Source organism: Staurois parvus, unplaced genomic scaffold (assembly GCF_062004578.1).
Source record: "Staurois parvus isolate SC_StPar_1 unplaced genomic scaffold, SC_StPar_1.0 ptg000362l, whole genome shotgun sequence".
Classification (NCBI taxonomy): domain Eukaryota; kingdom Metazoa; phylum Chordata; class Amphibia; order Anura; family Ranidae; genus Staurois; species Staurois parvus.
The window spans coordinates 11,842,986-11,869,023 of NW_028318158.1; the positions used below are offsets into that span (position 1 = coordinate 11,842,986).

General features: G+C 41.1%; 1 protein-coding gene across 1 annotated transcript in view; it reads left to right on the forward strand.

The window, feature by feature from the left end:
* Positions 1-26,038, forward strand: part of GALNT14 (polypeptide N-acetylgalactosaminyltransferase 14) — a 600,541-nt gene that overhangs the window by 354,359 nt on the left and 220,144 nt on the right. Inside the window, exon 3 of the mRNA XM_089685116.1 lies at positions 23,049-23,147. Within this exon, the coding sequence (XP_089541242.1) occupies positions 23,049-23,147 (99 nt within the window). The remainder of the gene's footprint in view (positions 1-23,048; positions 23,148-26,038) is intronic.

Consider the following 26,038-nt stretch of genomic DNA (forward strand, 5'->3'; position numbering starts at 1 on the left):
CGAGCCGCCCTGGCTCCCCCCTGCTGGCCAGTTTTTGAACTCACGATCGAAGCAGCAGGCATTGTCCAGCCTGACCTGCTCGGTGAGCAGAGAGTACCAGGAGCAAAGCTTCATCCTGGGATGAGAGTCAGAAGGAGGCAAGGAAGAGGGAGAGTGGCACCATGGGCTTCTCGGTTTCTATTTTCCCCCCGGGCCAAAAGTTCCCAGTCAGCCCCTGGTTACAAGTAAAAACCAACTATCCACAAAGGACTTATAACAAACACACCCAAAAGCATTACTTCCTACCAACCAAGACGGGTACTTTGGATTGGGTTATGGAAATTTTACATTGACTGGTTAATCACATACAGTTGTGTTCAAAATAATAGCAGTCAGACATCACTAACCTGATCAATCACTGTTTTTGGTAGAAATGATATTGCTACATGGCAAATAATTTACTACCAGGTGTAGTAGAGTAGTAGAAATCCAACAGACCCAACAGTCATGACATGCATGCTGCTGATTCTGTGTAATTGAATCACTAATTGAAAGGGGCATGTTCAAAATAACAGCAGTGTGGAGTTCTATTAGTCAGGTCATTCATTCTTTGAAAAACAGGTGGCAATTATTGCCCTTGTTTAAGGAAGGAAGGCAGCAAATGTTGTACATGCTGGTTACAGTGCATTTCTCTTTGAAATTCTGAGGAAAATGGGTCGTTCCAGACATTGTTCAGAAGAGCAACGTACCTTGATTAAAAAGTTGATTGGAGAGGGGAAAACATATAAAGAAGTGCAGAAAATGATTGGCTGCTCAGCTAAAATGCTTTAAAATGGCAACCAAAACCTGAAAGACGTAGAAGAAAGCGAAAAACTACCATTCGAATGAATAGAAGAATAACCAAAATGGCAAGGACTCAGCCAACAATCAGCTCCAGGAAGATAAAAGAAGGTCTAAAGTTACCTGTGAGTACTGTTTCAATTAGAAGACGCCTATGTGAAGCCAAGCTATCTGCAAGAAGCCCCCGCAAAGTCCCACTGTTGAAAAAAAGACGTGTGCTGAAGAGGTTACAATTTGCCAAAGAACACATTGACTGGCCTAAAGAGAAATGGTGCAACATTTTGTGGACTGATGAAAGTAAGATTGTTCTTTTTGGGTCTAGTGGCCGGAGACAGTTTGTCAGACGACCCCCAAACACTGAATTCAAGCCACAGTACACTGTGAAGACAGTGAAGCATGGTTGCGCAAGCATCATGATATGGAGATGTTTCTCATACTACGGTGTTGGGCCTATTTATCGCATACCAGGGATCATGGATCAGTTTGAATACATCAGAATACTTGAAGAGGTCATGCTGCCTTATGCTGAAGAGGAAATGCCCTTGAAATGGGTGTTCCAACAAGACAACGACCCCAAACACACCAGTAAAAGTGCAACATCTTGGTTCCAGACCAACAAGATTGACGTTATGGAGTGGCCAGCCCAATCCCCGGATCTTAATCCAATAGAAAACCTGTGGGGTGACATCAAAAATGCAGTTTCTGAGGCAAAACCAAGAAATAGAGAAGAACTGTGGAATGTAGTCCAATCATCCTGAGCTGGAATACCTGTTCACAGGTGCCAGAAGTTGGTTGACTCCATGCAACACAAATGTACAGCAGTTCTCAGAAACAGTGCTTATACAACTACCGTAAATATTAATTAAGTGATTCAAAGGAAAGCAAAATCTTCAAACATTTTTCAGTTTATATAGTGAATGTTTGAGTTTGTAAAGAAGAATACAAACACTGCTATTCACTTTTCTTCAATTTTTTTAGAGGAACAACACAAATTTGATATATTTTTCTTCATGTTTGATTTGGAATAGAATGTGTAGTGTTCCCAATGTATGTGTGTGTATGGAAATAAAAGCTATTAGAAGGATTTTGAGCTTTATTCACTTTTTTCAACACACTGCTAATATTTTGAACACAACTGTACATACAGTATTTCCCCTTGTTTTGTCTCTTTTAAAATGCTGCAAGTACAGAAAATTACCCTTTGGTCCTGCCATAGATCCAGCGAGCTTCTAACTTCCTGTAGTGAGGTGACAACTCTACTTCTACTGCCCTGAGATCCCAAGCAGTGTTCTCAGCCCTGCCTAAGGCTCTGTTCCCATCCTGTATTTGTCAGTAACATGCATAAATACACACACATTCCTGATATGCACAGAAATGCACTGCCCTTTAGCAAACGTGCAGCAGTGTGATTGAGTTCTTAACAACACCCCCACATATACAGTAGCAAGAAAAAGTATGTGAACCCCTTGGGATTACGTGGAGTTTTGCATGAATTGGGCATAAAATGTGCTCTGAACGTCATCTAAGTCACAACAATAGAAGAACACAGTCTGCTGAACATAATACTACACAAACATTAGATGTTGCCATGGTTTAATTGTACATAACATGTAAACATTCACAGTGCAGGGAGGAAAAAGTATGTGAGGCCCTAGCTTAATGACTTCTCCCAGAGCTAACTGGAGCCAGGAGTGAGCCAACCTTGACTCCAATCAGTGTGATGATATTGGATGTGTTGCTGACAGCTGTCCTGCCCTTAAAAAACACACACCTGTTTTGGGTTTACTGGTTTCAAGAAGCACTGTCTGATGTGAACCATGCCTCGCGGAAAGGACTCTCAGAAGACCTACGATCAAGAATTGTTGACTTGCATGAAGCTGGAAAGGGTTACAAAAGTATCTCCAAAAGCCTTGATGTTCATGTGTCCACGGTAAGACAGACTGTCTACAAATGGAGAAAGTTTAGCACTGTTGCTACTCTCCCTAGGCGTGGTCGTCCTGTAAAAATGACTGCAAGAGCACAGCGCAGAATGCTGCATGAGGTAAAGAAGAATCCCAGAGTGTCAGCTAAAGACCTACAGAAATCTCTGGCACATGCTAACATTTTTGTTGACACATCTACAATAAGGAAAACATTAAACAAGAATGGAGTACATGGGAGGACACCACGGAGGAAGCCATTGCTGTCCAAAAAGAATATTGCAACACGTTTTAAGTTTGCAAAAGAGCACCTGGATGTTCCACAGCACTACTGGCAAAATCTACTGTGGACAGATGAAACCAAGATTGAGTTGTTTGGGAAGAACACGCAACACTATGTGTGGAGAAAAAAAGGCACAGCACACCAACATCAAAACCTCATCCCCACTGTAAAACATGGCGGAGGGAGCATCATGGTTTGGGGCTGCTTTGCTGCCTCAGGGCCTGGACGAATTGTTGTCATTGATGGGAAAATGAATTCCAGAGTTTATCAAGACATTTTGCAGGAAATCGTACGACCATCTGTCCGCCAACTGAAGCTCCGCAGAGGATGGGTGATGCAACAGGACAATGACCCAAAGCATACAAGTAATTCAACAAAACAATGGCTGCAACAGCACAGAATACGCCTTCTGGAGTGGCCCAGTCAGAGTCCTGACCTCAACCCGATTGAAATGCTGTGGTATGACCTTAAGAGAGCGATTCACACCAGACATCCCAAGAATATTGCTACACTGAAACAGTTTTGTGAAGAGGAGTGGTCCAAAATTACTCCAGATTGTTGTGCAGGTCTGATCTGCAACTACAGGAAACGTTTGGTTGAGGTTATTGCTGCCAAAGGAGGGTCAACCAGTTATTAAGTCCAAATGTTCACATACTTTTTCCTCCTGCACTGTGAATGTTTACATGTTATGTGCAATTAAAACCTGGCTACATCTAATGTTTGTGTAGTATTATGTTCAGCAGACTGTGTTCTTCTATTGTTGTGACTTAGATGACGTTCAGACCACATTTTATGCCCAATTCATGCAAAACTCCACGTAATCCCAAGGGGTTCACATACTTTTTCTTGCAACTGTATCTGCTAATTTGTGCATTATCGCACATGCCAAAACACATGGTGCTGCAGCACCATGCTCTTTGGTGTGGTACAATTTTGCAAAAGGGTCAGGGAATGCTCTTGCATGTTTCACACGCGAAAGTCAGCCTATGGCAATTAATGGCCTGCCCTAAATGTGATGCTTGTATGGTGTGTATGTAGTCTGGTGGACTACAGAACACCTCCCAATCTCCTCATCTCACTAATATAATGGGTAGGCATTATGTGATTCAGCAGGGGAAAATTGGAGAGGTTTGACAACACTGGTTGGGATTTCAGTGCAGCTGAGACACTGTGTTGTCAGCGCACTATAGGAATTTAGAAGCTCACTGGATTTCTTACAGGTATTTTTATGTACTTGCAGTATTTGTAAAAAGATAAACCATGGGGAAACATGCATGTATTACAGAGATGTACTGCATATATATATTTTTTTTTTATCCTGCACAGGCATACACTTTTAAAGGAACCTGTACATTTCGGTGCTTGTAGTCACCTATAATTGGGGGAAAGCTGTCACCCTAAAATATGATGTGTCTAAATAGGGACCTTCATGGCAGGGTCAACAGGGATTATTTTAATGAATGCTTCAGAGAATGATGAGGATGAGGACAGATCATCTTTTGCTGATTGCAGCTTCCACAGTGCAAAAATAAATGCAACACTTTTTATATGATTTTGAACTCTGCCTGTGAGTGACCTCCGTCTATAAATCTTTGCACATAAAATCTTGATATTTCCAGTTGCATGTAATTTTCTTGGTGTTCTGTGGCTCCATAATGGCAGTTAGGTCCCTCCAATTGCACTCCGTGCAGAGTCAGCGGTTTAGGCAGCACTTGCCAGAGGTAGTAAAAACCTCATCACTAAGGGGATTTTGTTCATTATTATAACGCTTTTCCAGCTAAAAGCTGCAATTTTCACTTGTGGAGAGGTATTAAGTTGCAATTACTCTGGATGTAATTGTCACACACAATAATTATGAGTATGCTGAATGAAGGGCTAGATGAAGGTTCCGTCTTAGAAATCTTCAAAAAAAAAAAACCTTCTTTGTTGCTTAAAGCGAACCTGTAGCATCAAAAGCTAAAAAAAAGATGTTAGTGATGCTTAACAAAAGGAACTACTAAATTACTGATATCACATACAGGGTCCACGCACAGTAGGGGCAGAGAAGATACCAGAACCTATGGAAGAAAAAAAGCAGCGTAAAATGTTTTCATAGTGGCTCATGTTGCACAAGAGTTTATGAGAGTTTATGGGCATTTGCTTTTATAAGCATTTTTTCCAAAACACTCCACTCTTCTTATTTTTTAATGTACAGTTTAAAATACAAACGCTCCTGAACTCAGCGTTAGGTGCATTTAGGCTTATTTATGAGTGCTAAGTGTTTTTTTTTTCTGCCCAAAAGCTCCTCTCAAAATGCGATTCTGAAGGTTTTTTTCTGCCTCTAAACCCTTCTCTGAATGTGAAACGCACTCCCTAATGTGCATGGATTCATACACTCACCAGCCACTTTATTAGGTACACCTTGCTAGTACTGGGTTGGACCCCCTTCTGCCTTCAGAACTGCCTTAATTCTTTGTGGCAGGTGTTGGAAACATTCCTGAGAGGTCCTTATTGGCATGAGTTACTGTTGCTTTTCTATCATCTCAAGCCAGTCTGCAGTTTATACAGCCATTTTGCGGTTTTGTAGAAGCAGCTCTATGATGACCTACACTCACCGGTCACTTTATTAGGTACACCGGTTCAAGTGCTTGGTAACACAAATTGCTAATCAGCCAATCACATGGCAGCAGCTTAATGCATTTAGGCATCTAGATGTCAGTGTTATTGGTGTCAGACGGGCTGGTCTGAGTGTAGCGATACCCCCTGAAGGGGCTACTTCAGTTTGTTCACTCCGCCACTCTGCCTCTCGACCCCAAGAACTCTCTCAGCCCCAACTGACACACCTGGCAATAGTGTAAGTGCAAGGACCAATGAAAAGCACACACTTTATAATAAAACACACAGATCAGCTTTACTGTAAGACCTCTATGGGAAGTAATAAACATTAACAACAGGTATTCGTTAGGTGAATCAAGAGAACAACAATTACTGTGACCGAAAGCAATATAGCTCACTTTTACACTCAGGCTGCTTTCAAGGGATTCCAACCATGAATAACCCCAAGAGCAGAGGCAAACACTTAAATGGCAACCTAAAAGTAGGTTTAACTCCTCTACATAAATCTGGCTCTACGATGTCCAAGCAGGAGAGCAGAAGAATGACTCTCTGTTGTGTCAGACTTCTCCCTTCTGACCCCCCGACACCACAAGATCAATAGGCAAACACTGTACCCAACTGATGCTTAATAGCTACTTTCCAAGGTAAAGCTATTCCCTCACACACCATGCAATATAGAGACCTGAATACGCATGCGCATGCCCGTATGACACCAGTAACTTCAGTCTCTTGGTAACAGGATGAATATTGGGATCTTCAGCGAGCCACTTTTGTTGGTGCACTTAAACTCCTATGGTAAAGTATATTGTAATCCCGTGGCAGTATTTGTATAGCAAAGCAAATACTGTCTGTTTATCAGGGCCATCTACACAACCCAGTGCCTGGTGAGTATGGGCGAAGTGTAATGTCTTTGTATTACACTTTGTGGGCAAAATCCCTCTCACCAGATCCTGTGACTAAGGCCCAAACGATTGTCCTGGAAATGACTAAGGCCCAATCGATTGTCCTGGAAATGACCGGCTCCTCTGGTCACCTAATGATGAGCGCTTCACACTGTTGGTGTAGGTACTGTACTGTAGGCCACTTCTCTCAGCTTTAATGTTCCCCTGACTGATGCAGATAACTAAACATGCAGTGAACTGACCCAAACACTGCCACATGCAGACTGCTTCCCCTCAGAAAAAAACAAGATGGAGTCCTTCACTCTCCTCTCACTAAGCATGCTGGTCTCTGTAGTTCTATTCCTCATATAAGCCTATCAGGCTGTTTCTGTTCAAGACTGCATATTCCACAGTAATAATATATTAAACGACTTAAATACACTCAAAATCCACAAAAGAAAATAAAAGGAAAAAATTTGTCCAAAATCTCAAACACAATGTCCAAAAATAAAGTCCAAATCTTGATAGATAAGTGTTCACTAACCCAAAGTGAAAATGAATGCCAGAAGTTCTTCATATACCTCAAAAAAAAAGAAAAAATCCAGACATGGTGTATTATCTTAGGTAACAAAAATAGTGTCACACGTGCAGCATGCAAAAACACTATGGTGTCACAGCACTCGTGTCAGGATTATACCCAATATGTATCACTGCAAACCATATCCAAAGTGCATAATTACCCTAATTCCAGTATAAACAGCATGTAGACAAAAAAGGCATGGAGTATCCTCTTGTTCAGCCACTTCCCTTAGACCTCACAAATAGACCAAGGATCAGTATATGAATCAAAGTAAAAAATAGATTTTATTATATCCACTTACATTAAAAACTAGTACAGCCGGCTTCCTGGTCCTGATGATATGTACACAGCCATTTAGTGGTAACCCCCACAAATCTCTCCCAGCACTGATCTTTTATCTCGAAAAGCACCAGGGGTGCACTAAGAGTCCCAGTACAGCCAAACAATATGCGCTCCAGACTCCAAAATGGCTGCCACGACACTTCCAGGAACGACAATTCGTCACTTACGTCGCGTGCCCTGGACGCGTTTCGTCACTTCCGGACTTTGTCAACCTCACTTACGTCACGTGCCCTGGACGCGTTTCGTCACTTCCGGACTTTGTCAACCAGTGCTTTGCAGGTGCACCTCCTGCTTGAGAAAGTCCCTATCATTGGCTCCTTTAATGGCTCTTCTGATTGGCTCTCTCTCTATTGCAGTCTGAGAGAAGGGGAGCTGAATTCCCTCACTGCCTTGTGTGTGCCTAGTACAAGTGTTAGATTTCACAGGAGATACAAGTCAGCAGGTTACACATAGGATTAATTTCAGCAAAAACTGCTGATCTACTGGGATTTTTACACACAACCATCTCTAGGGTTTACAGAGAATGGTCCGGAAAAGAGAAAATATTCAGTGAGCGGAAGTTGTGTGGATGAAAATGCCTTGTTGATGTCAGAGGTCAGACATTCAGATGGTAGGGTCAGAATTTGGCATAAACAACATAAAAGCATGGATTCATCCTGCCATGTATCAACGGTTCAGGATGGTGGTGGTGGTGTAATGGTGTGAGGGATATTTTCTTGGCACCAGCAAGGTGTACCTAATAAAGTGGCCAGTGAGTGTAATAAATGTGTAGTCAACATGTCATTTAATATATGTAAATACTGTATTGTAGATGCTTTGGTAACCAGTTTGAGATATTCAGATCTCTGAAACTGACAAAAATGCAAGGTTCTCTTCTGTATCATCCCCATTGCCCTCAGACTAAGACATTTTCAGTATAAGCTATGAAGGAACAAAGCTTTTAAAGAAAATTGTAAAATATACTTACCTGTAGGTGCTGATGATGTCACTGGTGCTGACTGCAGAATCCTGGGAAAGCTGAGAATCCCAAATATCTCATGACGAAGCTCCAGCACTGTGTAGAAGCTCATTCTCATGGGATCTGGAACCCTCAGCTTTCCAAATATCAATAACAAGAAGGCCAAGTGAAGCCTCCATTGCCTAGACGAGTGTGACAGAAATGGTATCTTTTTTACATTTTTCCCTAATTTTTGCTTTTATTTTTTATATAGCTTTCACTGAGATTCTTTTTTTATTTGTAACATTTTCAGTCCGCTTTAATCACCTTTAGAGTCGTTTTCCTAGGTTTTTATAAATACGCAAACCACTACTAAACTGAATGGTGAACAGAAGTTCAGGATTCATACTTTTCTGCAAATGAAACTGGTGGAATGGAAGTTAAAGTAGAGAAATTTAGACATATTTGTTCTGCAGTCTTCAGTTATACTTATTCTGCTGCTGTAGGATAAAACTGTGCAAGGTGATTACGAAAGCTCTGTTTAAAACTACTGTCAACATACGTAACACTCTTTCAGAGATGAATAAATAAATAGTATTACAAGGGCTGAAACACTTGACCCCCCTGGAGAAAACACTGCTCCCATCTCCCTTCAGTACTGCTTACATAACTAAAATGCCTAGTGATAATTGGCTGTATTTAGTGATTTTGACAGTTCTGCATCTAAGACATGACCTGGCTCCTCTGCTAGACCAGGGTTCTTATGAAGAATACCCATATTATTATATCTCTAATCTGTCTAATTAATAAATTCTACATCAGTTACAACAATCTAATTTCAAGTGTGTGACCTGTGCATAATTGCAGGGGAAAAGGCAATTTGGATGGAATTACTACAGTCAGCAAGCAGTACTCCCAGGAGAGTTTCGGCTGGGATGCAGAATGTGCTCTGAGCCAAGAAAACGGGGAGAAATCACTGAAACGGCATTTTAATATACATGCAAAGTCTTATGTATCTGCAAGGGTTGTTCACTCAATGCTTGACCTAGTTTAATATCAGCTAGTAATTGCCTGAAATAGAGCTTTGGAACATCTGCCTAAAGTGGACCTTTCAGTAACTTTAAGACCTCATGCATGCTGGGCTAAAAAACACCACTTTTACAGGCATTTGAGGGTTTTGTTCAGCCTGTTAAAACACCTCTATGTAAGCCTATATGACCATGCACACATAGGTGTTTACAGGCATATTAGAAGAGGAGCATTTCAGGAGGAGCATTCAGGAGGAGCGGAAAAAATATGCCTAAACTTGTATAAACGTGTCTAAATGCTAGATGCGTTTAGGTGCGTTTGAGTGTTAATGCATTCCAGTGGCTAGAATAAATCCATATTCTAGCTAATTTAATCCAGTAACACTCTATGCACCTAAATGCGCCCAAATGTGTGTGCAATACAGTATATGGCTGTTACTATGTTTTTTAAACAGCTTATTTCCTGCCAGGAGTAAAGTCCTTCAGAGGGTCTGATCAAATGCCTAGATATGCTGTGCCTGTATCATGAACCGTACCCTTAAATATTTATATTTTGTCTTGAATTTTTCCTGAAAATTATCAATGCGCTTCCTGTGCCTTAAGCCTCCATACCCATATATCTACAGTGTGGGATCTAAGGTACTACTGCCTCTGACTGCTAGTCTGCCAAGATTTGGAGTGAGATTTGGTGATATTACTACTGTACAGCTCACTATTCTCCTTTCTGGAGAGGAAGCTGAACCCAAGGAACTGCAGTGCAAGAATCTCCCTTCTTCTGCATCATCCATTCTATGGATCTCTACTCCCTTAACCCTTCCTGCTGCTTCCTGGTATTTCCTCAACTAGTTGTGAGCTCACTGGTCATTGGGAACGGGGTAAGAGCAACTTTGACATGTGAAAGCATAGTCCTATATCACCAAGATGGCTGTTACCACTAACAGACACAGAGCAGAACAAGGCATGATAAGTCAGTAATGGGGAAAAGATCAGGTGTAGTGACCACTAGCAATATCGGTGACATAATTCTTTGTCCTTGGCCTGCTATTTATGGACACAGCTTCCACAGCACAGGTTCTCTTTAAGACCACTCCAACACTTCCCAAGTCTTACTGAATAAATGGCTAGTACTGGGCATCTACAGGTCTACAAACCATGTTTGCCTGATGAGACACCAATATTAAAGTCTTTGGGAGACCAAGTTATTTATCTCCACAGTCTGTATTTGCATAATATGCTGTGACTTGAGAAGTTCATAATTTATATTACATTTTATGAAGACAAAGAACTGGTCTTGGATAAACTTTCATTTGTTCTTGCCTTATGTTCCTCCTGATTATAGCCTTGATTTTTCTTCCCGTCAAAAATAATGAATCTTCTGTTTTAATACATTTCAGTGCACTAAGTCCCATTAATGCATCTTCATTTCCTCCCATACACTGCCTACTCTATAACCTTTTTTAGTCCTTTCTGGTTCTCCATCATCCTTTTTTTAAAGTAAATGTAAACCAATTCATTATAAAGCTGAATTTACACCGGCTAACAGTAAAATGCATGGAAAATTGATGTCATTTTCCATCTACTTTATGCATGTTTTAACATGCTTTGATTTGCGTTGATCTACATTTGCACTTGTAAAATGCAGGTCAACGTATAGACACTAGAACGTGTAGTTCACACTACAACACTGCGTTGTCCAACATTGTGTTAAAATGTTTACATGTTGCATTTTAATGCAACACACTTCAACACAGACATCACTGTCAGGGGCAGACTGACAACTTATGGGGCCCCTGGGCAATAGGGGATCATGGGGCCCCTGTGTCCTTGCCCAAATTCAAAAAATCCTATGAAAAAGGTACCAGGGGCATCTCATGGTGCCCCCTACTGACCCTAGGCCCTCGGGCCGTGCCCGAGTTTCCAAATGGTCAGTCCACCCCTGATCACTATTCATATGTAGCCTTACACCAAGTGGTTACTTGCAGTTAGGGATCGGTTTCTGAGCCTGGATTTAGTCAGATACGTCTGGCTCTGACACCCATCCCTAACTGCAGATAACCGCTTGGTGTGCAGATACAAGCGAACAGCAACATTCGCTCACAGCCTGACAATACTTTGTACAAGCTGAGTGGCTGCCACTATTCACATGCACCGGCCATTCCAGCTGATTCTTGCTGCTGGAATAAGGTGAATGTGGCTAAACACAAATAATTCCTTAATTTCAGTTTTGAATCTCAAGACAGGCAACCTTCCACTTAATTTATCCACTGCTATACACAGTATGCTTCAACTTGGATACTATGTAGAGCTAGGGCCATAGTATGCAGAGGAGCCTTGATGTGGCTCCTCTGCAAATGTGAATTGATAGGGTCAGTTTGGTCTGTTTGGAGGCTAATTGGTAAGTGGGCTGAGAAATGTATTTATTTATTGAAGGTACTTATATAGCGTCGTCAATTTATGCAGCACTATACATATTTATTATACATTTACATCAATTCCTACCCTCAAGGAGCTTACAATCTAAGGTCCTTAACTCACATTCATACGCATACTAGTGCCAATTTAGACAGGAGCCAGTTAACCTACCAGCATATCTTTGGAATGTGGGAGGAAACCAGAGTACACCCATACAGGCACAGAGAGAACATGCAAACTCCAGGCAGGTAGTGCCGTGGTCAGGATTCAAACCAACAACCCTAGAGCTCCTAGGCAGAGGTGCTAACCACTTAACCACTGTGCTGCTTAATTTTGTATGTTTGTGCTGACTCAAGACTGGAACACAGACAAAAAAAACAACCTACTTTATGGCCAAATGGTGCCCTAGGCAAGGTAGAATCTCTCGGCACCCCTACGGGATGGAGAATGTGCAGCATGAGGTAAAAATGGAGAAACATGATAGTAAATTTACAACATAGCATCAAGGGTGATGAATTTGGAATATATATAACATACAGGACCTCATCTTGCCTGAAAGTCCAGGATCCTCCCAGTTTCCTTCCTAGATTGTTACACTAAATAAACTAAATAATATAAGACTGTTACACTGCATAAAATAGAGATAATATACGATCGTAACTGCGTCATATGAAATAATAATAAGCTAAGCTTGACCCTCTGGTTTTCCACGCTCTATACTAGTAATCAAAATACAAACCTTCATTACATAGGTCAACAACAGCCGAGCTAGTGAAAAAGTATTAGATTTTATTCTCACATAAATTAGACTCTTTTAAAGAGTAATGGCCATATTAAAAAAGAAACCTTTAAAATTAGGTTCACCTACACTGGCAGCCTAACACTGTGACAGGCAAATAGAAATATGTGGGAAAGAAGGGAGGAGGAAGGTACTTTGTCAAAATAGCTAGGGATCCAACTAGACACTGGCAACAATAGAAGGGGGTCATTTGACTGTATCAGACTACCACCATAAATGGCACAATGGCTACAATGAGAGAAAGAGATGATAGTGTCACTCTAATTTCTGGTATATAAGAAAATATTTTGAATAAAGACTAAATAAAACCATGTACATCAATATACCGTAAACAAGCTTTTTTTACTATATAGGCAAAAGTATATGGACTCCTGACCGTCATCAGGCCTAAAGTATGCAGATACCCCTCCAAGTTATTGAGTTCAAGTGTTTTAAGTGACGGATTTTGTTAATACTACATCATATTAAGACTTTGTGACAACAGTGAAGGGAAACTTTTTTCTGTTCCAAAATGACTGTGTCCCTGTACACAAAGCCAGATGGATAAAGACATGGTTTGATAGGTTTGGTGTGGAAAAAATTGACTGGCCTGTACAGAGCCCAGACCTCAACCAAACCACCTTTGGGATGAATTGGAATGACAATTTTGAGACAGGTCTTCTTCAACTTCAGTGCCTGACCTATCAAAACAGAAGAGTGGAGGATGGTAAAGTTGCAAAGGTGAGTGTATGGGAAGTAAACCAAAAAGCTCCACAAAGCTTTGTCCATATACTTTATGTACAGTATATTTCATATGCTCCCTAGATTTAGATCTACAGCATATACTTATCTCAGGGCACCTTTGCATAATGGACCAAGCTAGCCTAATAACAGCATCCCTCTCTTCATATAGCAGATTATATATTAATAAAGCAGCTATATTACATTTCATGGCAGTGTTCCAATGTATCACACTGTATTTAGTGAACTCTATCAGCAAAACCAAATTTTTAAACTCTTGTCAAAAGCCACTTTATCATCATTATCCAGCCTGTTAAAAAATGTCTCATATCGTAAGGACAGCCGAGCTTTACCAAGCTGCAAATGTGAGTGGAAGAGAAAAAAAATCATGAAACGATAAGAAAAGAGTCTGAATGGATGTCATTATTCACACTCAGGTAGAACTATTTTTTTCTGGAGCGATTATGACACATTACATTATAATGCACGGTGATCACTTATCCGCAGACTTAATAAGAAACAAGCTGACAGCTCCCTCTTACAATACGTACATTAAAATATATAGGAAAGCACAGCACAATGCCAAGACTTGCAGCTGTAACAATGTTAAAAATAGGCATTGAAAGCTGCATAAATAGACAGTGAAATCGAGGCAGAACGCAGTGTGAATTTGCCGCGATCAAGGAAAACGGTGATAATAAAAATATAATGAGGCTTTGTCGTTTAACAAATTAGAAAAAAAAAATCTCGGTGACACATTTATGTAACTGTCAGCGAGCGCGGAGGTAATTCTGCTTGTAAAACAATCAGCGGGAATGGTTACTTTTCTTTAAATACATCATACTGATGAAGGTTTTGAGCCTAACAGTTTATGTGCTGCAATAGCTGGGCCAAGCTGACAGAGAACTCAGTATTTTGTTCACTTGTGATGGAAAAAGGCATACAGAAGTTTACAGTGTAGGAAGTGGTACAGGGTTATCAAGGGATATGACCTTACTTTCCTACTGTGGAGTTCTGTACTCTGGTGGAACATTTTATCCAATCTGGAAAAAGGGCTTATGTTGATGAGGTGGAGGTCAATCAGTGGAAGCAGCTAAGGAGGAGGGTTCTGTTTTGAGTAGAGATAGAGAGAGCACAAACAAGAACAGCCATATAGGTTTGTGGTGACTCCTCTGGGGAAAGATGGTGATGTAACTGAAAAGGTGAGCATCAACCATTGATGAGTATCTATATTGTTGCTAAATTTGTGTACCCAATCTTCTGATTATAATGTATTTGTGACATTTTGAGAACTCTTCAGTAAAGTTCCCAAAAAGACACAGCCATCCCATCGCTTTTCCTCCTCACTCCAGTGCTGTGATGGAGCAAAGCTTTCAGGTATTGGGTGGCCTACTCTATGGGACAGCACTGAGGCCCAAGAAGGTTAGTCGTCAGATCAGTACACTTTCAGGCCATCAGGCTGTCACTGTTTGTACACTGCCATGGGCAGTGACAGCATCCACATTGGTAAGCTTCAACATCAGCGCTTTCCGAAGGTAGACCCCTACATCAAAGGTAGTGCTGGAGTATGAATATTTGAATACAGATTTCCCGGGGGGAGAAGTGGGATAATCTTTTGGGAGCACTAAGACATCTGTGACTCCATTGTTTCCAGCTGTACTTCAAAAAGAATCTGTGTAGTAAGAAATAAAGTGAGCAGTAGTTGAGAAGGTTGGAAGTTTTGGCACTAGGTATGGTGTGAAAAGACAACACAAATGCAGACACACCAGCAGGCAGAAGGGGGTTTACCTGGTTCTAGGCTCTGGGAAGTAGTCAAAGTTGATTGGAATGCTGGAGGAGGATGGCTTCTTTGATTGAGCTATGAGACCCAGGCATGAAGACTAGTTTGTGTCTGCAGAAAGATGGAGTTGAGACACTTAGTTCTGCACTCCTGTGACCCAAGTTCACAGAGCCAGTCCAGGCTCTGGAGATCCAAACTTTAAAGTTGGGATCCACCCAGATTCCTGACCGGTAGCTGGATCAGCCTCTCAGCAAGCCGCCAAGAGCCTGAGCCAGCTGCACCCACAACCCAGTGCTCCAGTGAGTGCTGGAGGAGCAGAGCAGAGAGATGATGACTGACAGTCACTGGCTCTCTGCTTAGTGAAGACTGAGAACCAAGCGATCACTGGTGGTGAAAGGTGAAGGGTGGTGGGGGAACAGCTGTGAGTGATGCTGCATCCATTGTGGTGATGCTAATTCTAGTTATGTTTTTTTTTTTTTCATTTATTCCCGAACTTTTCTTTTAAGGTGGAACCTCAGCCAATCATTATTATTTTTTTTTCTGATAGACTGGTGATGGTACATAACAAAGTCATTACCTACCTTTTGGGTGGGACTTGCCTTTGTTATGTAAACAATGGCTTGTTGATAAACAAAAGCCACATGATTGCAATCACATGGGTCTTGTATATCAACAAACCATTCACAATTGTCATGTCCCCCTTTGACCTGGTGATCATATATGGCTTGTCAACATAGAAAAACTATTAATGATCACCAATACAAGGAAGTGGCAAAAATAAAAACTACAAAAAAATATTTTTCAAATTTGCAGCAAACTACAAACAAATTTAAATAATTTAGGGAGTCTTTTGTTATTTAAACTTTATTTTTTCATTTACTTATTTTGGTTATTTCTTTACTTTACACTTTTTCATTGCATCATAAGAATCAGTGACCACTTATAACAGTATACAGTTTGTACACACGGAAGATCTCCCTGCGCTGAAAATGGGGCCCTATTCACCAAGCTGCCGACACAAAAATCACCTTACCAAAATGAGTGAAATAAACATATATAAAAAAAAAAAAAATGTGTAGCGCTATCCCTAAACTTGCTAAATAAAGCATATACCTAACTAATCAGAATATAACAGTGCTTTATATAAAGTGCAAAGTCTCTGTGCAGTATGTGCAATTGAAATTGTGCAATCCGTGTACTGCCAACTATAGATAAAGTGCAATAGTGCCAATCGCTAACAAAAAATCACTGCACACATCTGAAAAAAAAAAATATATATAGTCCATAAAAAAGAAGTGTCCAAATTCGACAAAAAAACACACAAATCTTCATGCATGTGCTCACACGTGTCCACACTATGTGAATCCAAAATAGCTGTAGTGGCCCCTCACCTCCTTGCCAAGACCCCACAGGGTCAGCTCGCTTTAAACCAGGACACCACTCTGATGACTCACCAGGTCCTCCCCCGCCTCTTACACTTTATCTGTAGCCTCCTCCTCGTTTTGTATACAGACAAAAGAACTCCTATAGTGTAATACTGTGAATCTCCTGCATGGGTATTAGATACAGGGATTAGATACACAATCCTGAGGAAGTCACGTGATACCGTGACGCAACGCGTCGGTACGCGAGGAGGATTCTGGGAGCGCGGTGACGTCATTTCCGGCGTGGCGGCCATATTTGAAATCCCTGTATCTAATACCCATGCAGGAGATTCACAGCATGGGGTATTGAAGACATGTAATAAGAAGACTAAATGTGAGTAGGCAATTTTTCTATGTTGATTTTCTCAATTGATTAAACAGTATTACACTATATGAGTTCTTTTGTCTGTATACAAAACGAGGAGGAGGCTACAGATAAAGTGTAAGACCTGGTGAGTCATCAGAGTGGTGTCCTGGTTTAAAGCGAGCTGACCCTGTGGGGTCTTGGCAAGGAGGTGAGGGGCCACTACAGCTATTTTGGATTCACATAGTGTGGACACGTGTGAGCACATGCATGAAGATTTGTGTGTTTTTTTGTCGAATTTGGACACTTCTTTTTTATGGACTATATACCGTATTTTTCGCTCCATAAGACGCACCTGACCATAAGACGCACCTAGGTTTTAGAGGCAAAAACAAGAAAAAAAATATTCTGAACCAATGGACTGCGGACACAGTGCAGGAGATGACCAGAGACTGCGGACACAGTGCAGGAGATGACCAGAGACTGCAGACACAGTGCAGGGGATGACCAGAGACTGCAGACACAGTGCAGGGAATGACCAGAGACTGCAGACATAGTACAGGAGATGACCAGAGACTGCAGACACAGTACAGGAGATGACCAGAGACTGCAGACACAGTGCAGGGAATGACCAGAGACTGCAGACACAGTGCAGGGAATGACCAGAGACTGCAGACACAGTGCAGGGGATGACCAGAGACTGCAGACACAGTGCAGGGAATGACCAGAGACTGCAGACAGTGCAGGGAATGACCAGAGACTGCAGACAGTGCAGAGAATGACCAGAGACTGCGGACAGTGCAGGGAATGACCAGAGACTGCAGACAGTGCAGGGAATGACCCGAGACTGCAGACAGTGCAGGGAATGACCAGAGACTGCAGACAGTGCAGGGGATGACCAGAGACTGCAGACAGTGCAGGGGATGACCAGAGACTGCAGACAGTGCAGGGGATGACCAGAGACTGCAGACAGTGCAAGGGATGACCAGAGACTGCAGACAGTGCAGGGGATGACCAGAGACTGCAGACAGTGCAGGGAATGACCAGAGACTGCAGACAGTGCAAGGGATGACCAGAGACTGCAGACAGTGCAGGGGATGACCAGAGACTGCAGACAGTGCAGGGGATGACCAGAGACTGCAGACAGTGCAGGGGATGACCAGAGACTGCAGACAGTGCAGGGAATGACCAGAAACTGCAGACAGTGCAGGGAATGACTAGAGACTGCTGACCTTTGGGGAGGGAGGGGGAGCGGGTACCTGAATTTGACAGGTACCCGCTCCCACTTCCGCGGAGTTGTCCTTCCCTCTTCTTCCCGGGCCGGCTTCTGTGACAGCTGGGTGCCCATTGCGCATGCGCAAGAAGCGCGGCACTTTGTGAATGGCCCGGCGCCTTCTGGGACCTGTCATGTGTCCCAGAAGACACCAGATCATTCACAAAGCGCAGCACATGCGCAGTGGGCACCGGGCTGTCACAGAAGCCAGCGCGGGAAGACTGTGCAGTGCTGGAGCGAGGAACAGGTAAGGCCCTGCAGGAGACAACAGCTGAGCGGCCGGCCCGGTATTCTGACATGGTGGCGGCAGAAATACCGGACCGGCCGCTTTATATTCACTCCATAAGACGCACTGACATTTTCCCCCTTTTTTGGGGGGAAAAAAGTGCGTCTTATGGAGCGAAAAATACGGTATATATGTTTTTTTCAGATGTGTGCAGTGATTTTTTGTTAGCGATTGGCACTATTGCACTTTATCTACAGTTGGCAGTACACGGATTGCACAATTTCAATTGCACATACTGCAGAGAGACTTTGCACTTTATATAAAGCACTGTTATATTCTGATTAGTTAGGTATATGCTTTATTTAGCAAGTTTAGGGATAGCGCTACACATTTTTTTTTTTTTTATATAAGTTTGTACACACAATCACTAAAATCTCATGCAAGCTGTTATCATTTTAAAGGTATATTTTACATTAAATCTGAATCTTTCATTTAAATAACACCTGCTGATCTTCCTATGAAGGTCCTTGTTCAGACATTTCTTGCTATAGGGTGAAACACGCTGTCTCTATATCTCAGTCATGCTCCTGCAATGTCTATTTGCCTCATGGGCTTTCAATAGACACTATAAGTGACAATTTCAATACACATTATACATACATGGTCCACTGTTGTGATCATCAGGAAACCTGCCCTGAGAAATGCCATGCAGTCTTCACTGGAGGATGCAAGTAAACAGAAAGTTGCTTCAAAAAAGAGGGCAGGAGATCAGCAGCACTGAGATGCAACATAGAAAGAAAATGCTGTAGGTGAACATCATTATTACATAGAAAAAAAAATGTCATGTTTAGGTTACACCAGGCTTTTAGCAAACTAATTTTCATACAGTTAGGTTTCACATCTACTTCATAGAAAAGATGGGGAACATTTATTTTGAGTGGTGAGAGAGCCATCCAAAGTTTCTGCACCTTCTGATGTCGAAATATTCAGCAGACTGGCAGCCTTTAGACATAAGCAAAAAGTTAACATTGCTACCGACACACAGCATCGGTGGAATCCATTATACCAGCTCATGTCATAATTAAAAAGTTGCTGATCTTCCTTGGTAAGACACTGCTGCATTCGTAAAGTCATTGCATCACAAACCAACGGATGAAAGTAATAAAATATTTAAGAGAATGTTGCTTTGTGTAAAGAAGATTAATTTGGCAGCTCAATACAAAAAGCTTTGATGTGAAGGAAGTCAATTTTAGACGCCACAACCACAAAGCTCTGAAAGAGCATTAAATGAAAACTTTGATGCTTATACAACAGATACTGTCGCCAGCTGGGGCTGACACCTACCCCGCCAATCTGGGGGGATCATCTCACAACTTTCACTTGTTCAGTTGGGATTTTAAACATTTTTTTCTTTTTTCTTCATTTTTTTCAAATCTGTGAGCTTTGTGAGGAATGGCATCACAGTTGTGAAGAGAGATGGAAATACATTTCATCACCTGCACAAGGTGGAAGCAGAGGTGAGAGAATCCATTGCTGAATCTTTCAGTAGAAGGTTGAATTCCAGCCATTTTTTTTTGTTTGTTTGCTAAGGCCTGAGTTGGAAAAAAGTTTTACCACTGGGAAGATTTTCTAATCTTCTCCTCTCACGAGAACAGAAAATGAAACAAAGTGTATTCAATGGAATTGCAAGCATTAATAAAAACCTCTTGTTAGAAGAGTAGGGGATGAGGTAGGACCTCTTTTAGGCTTTTTTTTATTTTGTTTATTACACTTAAACAATTGTACACAAGTATGAAATTATGTGAAGTTATGTAGGTACAATGGGTACGTGAGTCATTTGGACACAGACATGCATGCAATAGTTTGCTGGAGGCTTGCTTTCTTAAGCAGAATTGCTTGTGGCCAATCACTCTGACTAAGAGGGATGTTGCACTGTTCCAACCATGCACAGCTCACTCCAGACTGGTACGCTGCTTACATGCAGATAAGTTTCTTCTTCCCATCATGGGTACAAACAGGAGGTGTCTGTGATGTCCCTAGTCTGTCTCTTATCCACTGTAAACTGTCCCTAGGCTCAGCCTATCTCTCCCTCACAAGTGGTTCTCTATACCTACTTTCCCCGCACTGTGGGACTTGCCAAGAATGACTTAACAACAGTTATGAAAACTTCCCTCTGTTTAAGATGGTCATCCAAATCTCGGGAGAACTCAGTGTTCAATCGGACACAGGCTCCGCCAAGATGGCGCCTGGAGTCCATGTCAGAGGACACACTAAAGTCATGCATGACCTCCCTCTAGAAGACAGAACAAAAGGGAAGTACTTCTTTATAAATATAATTCAAATTTAGGAACTAAGGACATGGTGAAAGTGGCCCAACATGCTGCAACAATCTTGTGAGTCTGTTAAATACATGCATTATTTGACATAATACAGAGAATGACAAACATGCACTGGTTATAAAAGTTGTAAATTTGACAAGAAGGTTCACCTCCTTTAGATTTTATTTGTTATCATTTATGTCCCCACTGGGGAGATTACCCCACATAAGCACTGACCACTTTCTGTTCCTGCCTCTGAGGTGCCATGCTAAGCTCCACCCCTCTTTCCCATGCTCAGAGAATCTGTTCCAGTAGCTAATCATGGGCAATAAGCCTCCTCCCATACCTGAGATCAACACTGGTTCCTGCAGTCCTTAGGAGCTCTATGATTATGTTATCCGTGTATTTTCCATATTGGGTAAATGAATTGGCTTCCTCCTTGGCATGTGTGTCTGATGATAGAAAGGACATAACACCCAACCTTGGCACAGCAAAAAAATCTACCCTTGTAGTGCCCCCCCCCCCTTCCTTAATGCAAGGATTAAATGGTTGTGAAGTCTAGCAATGCGTGAAAGTGTAATGTTCACCCCATTCTTCACTACAGAAGGGTCCTTCCAACAGTGCAATTGGTCAATTGAAGCCTCTTCTCTAAGGGGCTCCCTACATATAATGCAAATTATGTCACCGAAGGACCATCCACAGACCAGCTCGATGCCAGAGCAGGTTTTAGGGTAAGAAATAGTGCTTGTTTATTTACCCCTAGACATAATTAGAATTTAACCCTTGCAGTGGGCCCCTGCCCACTTTTTTGTCTAATTCCAGACGTTAGGCTTTAAGTCACCAGCATCTAGAAAGCAGGGACTGGTTCATATCATTGTGCTATTGTGTTCAGAATTAACACAAAGGTTTAAAACCTCCTATGACCTAATTGGGAAGATTCTACATACTTGCAGTTCCAGTGACACAACAGTAATATGAATGAAAGGAAATGAGGAGAAGTCCCATCTGTAACAGTTGTCACCAAACCAGGCATTCCCATTTGGAAGATTTCCCCTCTACAACTGAAAGTGTTTAGGTTTCACTGTACTTTATGTCCTGTTGGCAATGAGTGGAAGTGACAGAGGAGAGAATAAACTTCCACTTTTATTAACAAAAAATAATTATAAGTGGGTTGCTGCAGGCTTTTTCATTTTGACAGCAGGAACTCTATTGGTTCAATATATTGGAGGAGGCGCTCTGGTCTGAGCTATCAACCCAGCTTTCCAAACTAATATCTCGCTAGACCTTAAACACTGAGTATTAGGGATACTGGATGGTTATAACCTTCGGGAATTTACCAGGGCAGCCCTCTGAAGCTCTGTTCCAGGCAAGACGGTTTATCTTGTAATATTGGAAGTCTGAACAGTCGCCAACTCATCAGGAATGAGTCCACCATATGGGTAACAATCTCCATTTGGAATGAGTTAATTTTCAATACAGGGGGTGTTAAAAACAGATCTGGGTTAAAAACCATTGCAATTGTTATGTCATATAATGTAATTTCACTGCAGGTTTAAAGATCTCAGATATACTTGTAACTCATATCGGGGATTGTCAATATTACATATTGATTTGATAGTGTGTTTTTTGGTCCTGAATTGAATACTGGCTACTGGTGTACTCTGGAACCTTATACTTCTGTTTTTGTATGCTGTTATGTTTTTGTACAATAAAATTATACCTGATTAAAAAAAAATATGTTGGGGGGAGCCTGGAATAAACATTTCTGCCAAGGTTTACATTTTATCCCCAAGGCCTTAGATTGCATAATTGCATAATATAAGAATCTTTACTGTTAAAGTGAAACACCAACCCACACCTTTTTTTTAATTGGAAAGAGTGAGGAATGGTTAAAAGTTTTGCTGTCTGTGTTCCTGTTGGGGAGATTATCCCTGTTATGGTTAGAAATAGTCATAGGAATAGGAATTTAGAGGCAATATACATTTTTTAAATAGATTGTGAAAAAGTTTTACTTCTTTTAGGGTTTTACTGCTTTCTCTGTATCCTTTGGAATCATTTCACTTACTTCCTCTGCTGACAATCGTCCCTAGGTCAGGAAGTGAGGATAAATCTTCCTAAAGGGGACACAGAGAATAATGAAAACCCTGAAAGATTTTCTATTTCTTTCCCTTTCTACCAAAATGAAACAACAAAAAAGTTTTGGGTCTGTAAGCAGTGGTGTACCATATTAAACTTTAGCTTTACTAGCTTAAAAAAAAAAAAAAGAGAAAATTGTTTCCTTTCAAGGAAGAGAATGCCTTACTGCTGAGAGATAAATGGGACTTTAACTAGTCAGAAGTTATGTGTGAAAATGATGAGCTGTAAATCTATGATGCTTACAGCGTAATTGCTCTCTATCTCCTTTTCAGATGTACAGAATTGCACTACTCATCGGATCTTCCACCCACAAGCGTCATTATAACTTTTCACAACGAGGCGAGATCGACGCTTCTGAGAACCATCAGGAGGTAAGAGCTAGGCTGCGACAAGAGAGTGCCCCGCTCTTCCAAATAGCGTGGCACATGAGAAACTTTTATTGAAGTTACCTTTCAGTGAGGTGACACTGTAGGCTATCGCTTGAAAGTCTGCTAATTAACACACGACATGGAAACAAAAAAAAAAAGAAAGACAATGCAATGCGATGACAGTTAGGTTGAAGGTGGCAGGGAATGTGACAGTTTGTGAAAAGGATCAGGAGACATTTTCCCTTGTGCTGTCGCAATCTGTGCGTAGGGAGGAAAACTGACCAATTAGTGCAGGAAAAAAAGAATGGAAAGAGCAACACTGATAAAATACATCTCAGTAACAAATACCAACCTTAGAAAGTGCTTCATTTTTTTTCTGGAGGAGTAATAAATTCTCAAAAAAGTGAATGTAAACATTAAAATTGCTGGAGCTTCTACTATGTAATGGAGGATTTAAAGGACAACTGAAATATATAGACTGCCATTTCAAATCTCATTTTTGAGTCAATAACCCATAGTTGTCAAATGTCCCTGATACTGCAAAAAAGTAGCACAGAGTGCCAAGTGCTGGAATGTTCTGTGCTCCAGTTCTATAAATGGTGGACTGTAAGGCATAGTGATCCTCAGCCTGACTGACAAAGTATAGTCCCAGCTTCTGGCAAGGGGCAGCAGTGTGGGAGCATGTTAATAGGTAAGTAAGCATGAACCCCAACAGCATAAAGTTTATTTATCACTGAAACCAATGGCAAGACCTATTTTATCCCACTGACACCAAAGATAAGACTTATTATATCCCACTGATACCAATGATGAGACTTATTTTTTCTCCCTGACATCAACAACGAGACGATTTATCCCACTAACACTTACAATGGGACCTTTTTTTTTCCATTCTTTATTTATAAATGTTTCTAGTACATAAACAAATACAGGAAAAAGAATGAAAAACAACAGAATAGATTGGAAAAATAATCCGATCCATGCATGGCAGGTAATGAATAACAAAGTGCAAATTGCTAAAGTAATCTGAGGGGCCTCAAGTGAAGATAGGATCGGAAGATCATTATAAGGATAGATGGAAGGCCAGATGTAGGTCAGGCTACGGTACATAAGGTATGGTATGAAAGTAGTGCATGTGGTGAGAAGGGGGTCCAGGAGCCTGTCTTAATGGCAGATGACATTGTACACCCAACAGGTATCTAATTTTACAGTTGCTAGAGGGACCCCACCAAATCTATCCGATATATAAATAGGGTAGAAATTGACAGAGAGTCATGAAGAAAGAGAAAAAAAGGGGAAAAAAGTGGGGGATGAAAGGGGGGGGGGTTCAATAAGCAGGGTTACTCATTGGCATAGCCCAGAGGAGGGGACCATTAAAACAGACCCTAGTGGCCTACACAGCATACCCATTATACAATGGGACCTATTTTATTCTTCCCATATTCACCACCAATGGAAATATTTTAAACCACTGGCACCAATGTCAGGGCTTATTTTTCTCCCACTTTCTCTTCAGTGTATCCACAAGCCTTATGGTGTCTATTTTGTTCCTATTTTGTCATCTCTACCAGTTCTGTAATGGATGGTCAGTCCCACTAAGCCACACTTCTTCTCTGATCATTCAGCTGGACCCTCACTGAAACCATCATGTAGATTTCCAGACCAGCAGTAAAATATTGCACATGAGGACATCGAGGACCTTGCTTAGAGGGCAGCTGTCAAAGTAGTGAGGAGTAAGGCTAGTATTCCTCTATGTTATATCCTTCTACACTAAATTACCATTAGACCTGGTGTATACTAGTGGGAGAATGAATAGGGCCCCCAAAAGTAATCTTAAACAAAATTTATAAGAAGGATATTTATGGACTCTGTATATCTCAGGGACTGCAGTAACAAGATGTGCCCAACAGTAGAGAGATATCCAAGAAACATAAGAATTTAAATATAATTAAAGCATTTTTTTGTTGTTTTGGACAGAGTGGAGATGGGTTAGAACACCTATTAGGTTTTTATAGCTGGTTTTACCCCTGTTAGGGAGAGTCCCTCTCTCTCTATTTGTCCTGTTTACCATTATTAATAAAAGTGAAAATGAAAGAAAATCCCAAATTATGGGCTGACCCCAGAAAGGTGATAGAGAGGAAACCTTCTGATGAGGACATTAGTTCTGGTGACCCAGGGGCCCCCAAGGAATTTCCTTCATTTACCACACACTTGCTGTTTAGGCTATTGGTCAGAGAGTGAAGGTAAATCACCCCAATGGATCACAGATGGCAAAAATAAATAAATACTGATAGGGGTTATAACCCTCCCTTACTCTATCCAAAATGAAAAAAAGTTTTGCATATAGCTCTACTTTCAGCATATAATTCAACTTGTCAGCAACCACACAAAACAGGAATTTATTGTTTATTTAATGGGATGTTTTGGCCACATTCTCCATGTTTATAAATCACCCTCTATCGTTTAGCCATAGACGTTGCAGAGAGTTCAGTCTACCTTTGTTAATAAATAAAATAAAATATTCTCAAGGAAAATGACTTTCTTGTATATTTCCCTAGTGCATTACAGAAAATAGATTGCAATGAACCATTTTTCTGGATGTAGGCTTTCCTCTCTTTACATATACTCTTTCTAATATGAATACATGTCTAGAGATACAAATGAATGGGGGAAAGAGGTAATTGGAACACAGTATGATTAAACTTCTCCCAGTATGTTACACCTAATATATCTAATACATCTTAAAAAGAAAAAAGAAAAGAAAAAAAAAAAAAAAAAAGAAAAAAAAAAAATATATATATATATATACAGTTGTGTTCAAAATAATAGCAGTCAGACATCACTCACCTGATCAATCACTGTTTTTGGTAGAAATGATATTTGTACATGGCAAA